Source organism: Cicer arietinum, chromosome 5, assembly GCF_000331145.2.
Source record: "Cicer arietinum cultivar CDC Frontier isolate Library 1 chromosome 5, Cicar.CDCFrontier_v2.0, whole genome shotgun sequence".
In the NCBI taxonomy this organism is placed as follows: Eukaryota; Viridiplantae; Streptophyta; class Magnoliopsida; order Fabales; family Fabaceae; genus Cicer; species Cicer arietinum.
The window spans coordinates 58448440-58453517 of record NC_021164.2 but is presented as its reverse complement, the minus strand read 5'-3'; the positions used below and the strand labels follow the sequence as shown (position 1 = coordinate 58453517).

Sequence of the window (5078 nt, the reverse complement as noted above, 5' to 3'; positions counted from 1 at the left end):
CTTTCCCTATCCATAGCATAGCAGGGAAAGGTGTCTTTACTTTACTGTATTTGGTCATTCCTCGGCCTTATAGATTTACTGTGCCGAAGCAGTTTGTTCTTTGTTGCAGGGAAATACGACTTCAACAATGCCCAATATATATATTAGAGTAGAAAATATGTTTTCATCTCGATTCGGAGCTTTCATCAGCTTAATATTTATGCCAAGGATTGAAAATTTTATTCCCTTCATTCCTTTTGATCTTCAGGCTCAGATGCTTAACTAAAATTAAACCGTTAAAATACCTTGGGAAGGATGTAGAATAATATCCAGTTTGCCGTAAAATCATCTGTACTAACTTATTAGATTGAGTCTATCTGGTTATTGAATTCATTGTACGCCACATATCATAGCACATATATCAAACGAGTGTTGTTTGAAATCTTCTCCACACATTATCTGTTAGTAGGATAATTGGAGTTAGTTAGTTAGTAGAAGTTAGGTTAGGAAGTTGATGAGTTTGTTAGGTGGTTGTTTAGAATTGTTATTTTGGCTATTCTCAGAAAGTCTATAAATAGCCTTCAATTGGTAGAGGGGAGGGACAACTTTGAAGAATTAAGTTGTAAACTAGAGAGTGCTCTAGTGAGAAAGGAGAGTGCTCCTTTGAGGTAGCCTTTAGTGCAAGGTTATAATCTTCATTGTTAATCTCTTGTATCTTCCCTTTCAAACTTACTACATGAATAATAAATCATCCTTTTTTTTCAAGCTTTATCTTTATTCCTTTGAATCTCTTTTTTACACTATTATACGAGGAATTATTTCTTGCACAAAGAAAGGTTCCAAACAGTATCACCGTTATGCTGATTTCTGCTTTGGAACTACTGTTTCAGATGACTTTGGTTTTAAGCACATACTCTGGGTCTATAGTGGACGCAGAGGTGTTCACTGTTGGGTCTGTGATGGGAAGGCAAGAAGGTGAGACACTAGACAGTCAAAAGTTCTAATTTTTCAATCATCTTCACATGGCTATACAGACAGTCGTTTTTTTTTTTTTTTTGACTTCTGGCTATACACATAGTCAATTAGTCATAATTATATTATCTTTACTATTGCAGGTTGACTAATGAGCAAAGAGCTTCTATTGCTGACTATTATCGAGTTTACAAGGTAGTATAATCAGTAGCAGCTAGTGTGTTTTTCCATACTTGTATTAGTGGTTGTTAATTTCATGTTTTTTCCAGGGCAATGAAAATAGTCATAAGAAGGTTTCTTTGATGGGTGCTGCTCTTCATCCTTTCTTGGCGTAAGTCTTCAGATGAATGACAAGCTTTCCGATGCTTATTTCATATCCTAAGCAGTGTTTTCTTTTTCCAGGACATCATACACCAACGTTCTCAAGGACTATTTTGAGAAAATACTGCTTACAAGTCAAAACCTACTTGCTACTGAGGAGAGATATGAGAAGATCCTAAGCATGATTCCTGACGAATGTACATTTTATCATTTCTGTTCTCCCGGTTTGGTCCTTGTTATTTCATTTTATGCTGCTATTATCTTATGGCATGTATGTTTTACCTTTGCAGCTATTGCTTCTGAACTTAGGGGAAAATGGCAAGACAGTAGGCGGTCCTCTAGTGCAAAAGAAGATATTAATGTCGTGCGGTGGGAACAGTGCAAGCAGTTGCTGCAATCCGGAAAACATAAGGTATAGAATATTACTTTGGAGAAAGTTTCGAATATCAAGTAACAATGGCATCTACTCTCTGCAATCTCTGTACTAATAGTTGAAAGCAATTGAATGAGCATAGAACTCAAGAGCAATATAGGTTGGTTCTAAGTTTATCTTGTAGGATCAATTTCTAATAAATCTTAGAATGTTTTAGATAATTTCTTAAGATTGATTTCCATATTACTTAGTATTTATTATGATTTGTGTCTTGATTTCCATAAATATTGGTTAGTGTATACTTAGTATTTATTAAGATTGATTTCCATATTAGTATTTATTATGATTTGTTTATTATCCGTCAAATTACACCAAATTCATATTTCTTTTTCTTTTTATTCTTCTCCTTTTTCTATAACCCGAAGCCGATACCTTAAACATGGTGTCAGAACAATATCATCTCCCATGACTTGTGACGTGACTTTTTGTTGCTGAGTTCCCAAATATTTGAGACTGTAATAATAGTTGTATTTGAAATTCTATTTTTTAACCCCCTTTGTTCTTCTCTATTTCAAATAACTTACTCTATAAATAGGGTTAGTGTTGAGTCTTTTTTATCAAGCTTATTGTCAATCATATTACACCATATTTATATTTCTTGTTATTCTTCTCCTTTTATCTAAAACCTCGTAACTTCATCAAACTGGAAATTCTTGCTCGGACCTACAAACAGGCACCTGCTTATGTTGAATAGTATAGTTGCGTATTGTGAAATCCAATGCAGCAAATCATAACAAGATTTGCTGAAACAAGAATTGTTCGAGTTGCTATTTATTGCTAATGTTGTCCTAATCCTTTTTCTAGGCACAAGGGTTGCGTAGGTGTGTTGAAGAAATTGTGTTCTTCTTTACTTACCCCAGGCTAGATATGGAGGTCTGTCTATCAACTGACCCTATTTTTCTCATATCCTATATATGATCTTTCATGTTATTAAACTATTTTCATTTATGCACATTCATAATTCCCCTGTAATATGTCTCTTTGGATATGGAAGACCAATAATACTCCCTCCGTCTCATTTTAATTGTTTGATTTGAGTTGTGCACAGCTGTTAAGAAAACAATTAGTTTTGATGATTTTAATGATAAAATGAGTTTCATTTACTCAAATACCCTTATTAATTGCAGTTAGTTGAGAAGTTTGATGAGTTGAGAAAAATAAATAAGGGTATATTAGTGAGAGAAAAATAATTAATGTTGTATAATGACAAATAATTTGAGATACAGAAAAAGGACAAATGAGACATTTTAAATGAGACGGAGGGAATACCTTTGACTAATTTTAAGTTTTGTAGTCTAAATCTATGCGTTTTACCAAGACTGGTTATGTTTCAGGTTTCAAAACATATGAATCATTTGCTTAAAGCACCTTTTTGTGTACATCCAAAAACAGGTTAGTATCAAATATGATTATGTACAACTTTATATTGACACAAGCTGTTGGGTTATTTATGGTGAAACTTTACCAATGGCATCATGTGCCATTATCTTTCGCATATGATTTTTCAAATAAAAAATTAAAATTATAAATTAATCTTCTCATTAGATTTTTTTAAAAGGTTCATTAGCTAATTTGATCATCAGCGTAATTATGTGGTAATTTTTCTTTGTTCTAGGTCGTGTCTGTGTCCCTATTGACCCGAATCAGTGTGACGAGTTTGATCCTACTACAGTACCCACCCTATTCCAGGTAAACTTATTATGCAACAATAATTTCTTTTATTTACAATGGGTGAGGGAGGAGGGAAACTTCCTTCAGGCTAAAATATTTACATAGTTTTCAATAAGGATGTTTTCCATTTATTACTTGGAGAAGGAGGCACTTGCCCTCTTCTCCTATATATTCTCGTATTGGAAAAGAAACCTAAAGCTGGTATAAATTCCCATTTGGCCTGATTGTATCCCATTATCTTCTATTAGGATATTGTTTTCTAATAATAGCTTCTAGGCATTTAATGTTTTTGTGAATTCTGATATTGTGATTTGTAATACTGCAGCTTTTAGAAGAGCTTAATAATGAAGGCTTGAGAGCTGATGTTAACGGTGGTATGTTAATTTTATATGGACTATCCTGTTTGATTTCGAAAAACATCTTCGATTTTCATTTGATCTTGCCATGGATGGTAGGCTACTGCAATAACAGTTGTGACAGAGAGAATAGAAAGGTTGACCAAGGAGATTTCATTTTGGGAACACTGAAAATAGTTGTTTGGCATTTTACAAATATTGGATGTAATCATTTTTCAAAAATACATATTTGGAAATTTATAGAATGCTTTCTCTAATGCTTATTTCTTTTAGTGGGAATAAAAGCAAAAAACAAATGGAGTAGAAGGGCCCCTAGATTTCCATTTTGCAAAACCTTTTCATTGTTATCCCCACAAATTTCTAATGCTAATTGCAGTTTGTAGTCGTTAGATGTCATTTTGATATGTTGTTTGGTAGCAGAATGGAATGGAACTTCGCTTGGAAATGCCATTACGCTTTTCAGATCATCATTCTTAGAACCCTTACAAAAAGCCTGCAAGGTATGAATCATTTTTATTGTCAGTATAGTAAATTTTGATCGATTAGAAAGAACTTTATGTGAGAATGTTAACAATTATGGCTCCTTTTCTGTTTTTAATTTATACATGCACACTGACGTTGATCCTGCTATTTATTCTTAATAATACATAAATAAGATTCTGGAGTGTCTATCAATCCTTATTATTGTGGATAATGAATACCGCAGGAGGAGATAGAACGATCCTATAATTTAAAGTTGCAGCAGTCAAAGAATTCCGTAGGTTGGTAGTGCAATATATTCTTGATTGGTCATGTAGAGCTTGAGGTCAAATGAGGTCACAACAATTGTAGTTAGACACAATTAAAGGATGAAATGTTCCTTGATATTACTCAATTATTAAGAGGCCCTCTGTTTCCTGTTTGTATTTTTCTAGAAACTACAACCTCTGTTTTGATTCTGGTGAGAGTAAGGTTTCAATCTCGGTTGTATATAAGTTGGATGAAATGCTTAGGTACTTTTATTTATCTGTATGATATTTGACACTAATGTAATACTTTCTATTCTGTCTCATTTAGATTATTTGACTTAAATTATGTCATTATTTTATAATGCCAGTACAAAATTTATTAAAGAGGAACATCTCGTAACATTGTGTTACTAAATCTAAATTACTAAGTTAGTAATATAGTTGATAATTTTTTTTTTAAAGAAATTGAATCAATAATAATATAAAATAAATAATTTGTCGTTAAAGTAATTTGAAACATGATAGATAATTCGAATCCAATATTTTTTTTACCTTATTTTTATTTTTTTGGAACCAAGTTTGATCCAAAATATTGTTTGAGTCAGGATGAGTTCGTGA

The 5078-nt window shown here is 32.6% G+C and overlaps 1 protein-coding gene across 4 annotated transcripts in view; it reads left to right on the top strand.

Moving 5' to 3' along the window:
* LOC101514366 (uncharacterized) overlaps positions 1-4783 on the top strand; it is an 8254-nt gene extending 3471 nt beyond the window's left edge. For all 4 annotated transcript variants that reach the window (XM_012715881.3, XM_012715880.3, XM_027334867.2 and 1 more), the window contains exons 7-17: positions 870-954; positions 1095-1146; positions 1221-1282; positions 1354-1469; positions 1563-1684; positions 2510-2578; positions 3040-3097; positions 3321-3394; positions 3702-3750; positions 4153-4232; positions 4439-4783. In XM_012715881.3, the coding sequence (XP_012571335.1) occupies positions 870-954; positions 1095-1146; positions 1221-1282; positions 1354-1469; positions 1563-1684; positions 2510-2578; positions 3040-3097; positions 3321-3394; positions 3702-3750; positions 4153-4232; positions 4439-4501 (830 nt within the window). In that variant the 3' untranslated portion in view covers positions 4502-4783. The remainder of the gene's footprint in view (positions 1-869; positions 955-1094; positions 1147-1220; positions 1283-1353; positions 1470-1562; positions 1685-2509; positions 2579-3039; positions 3098-3320; positions 3395-3701; positions 3751-4152; positions 4233-4438) is intronic.
* The last annotated feature ends 295 nt before the right edge of the window (positions 4784-5078 follow it).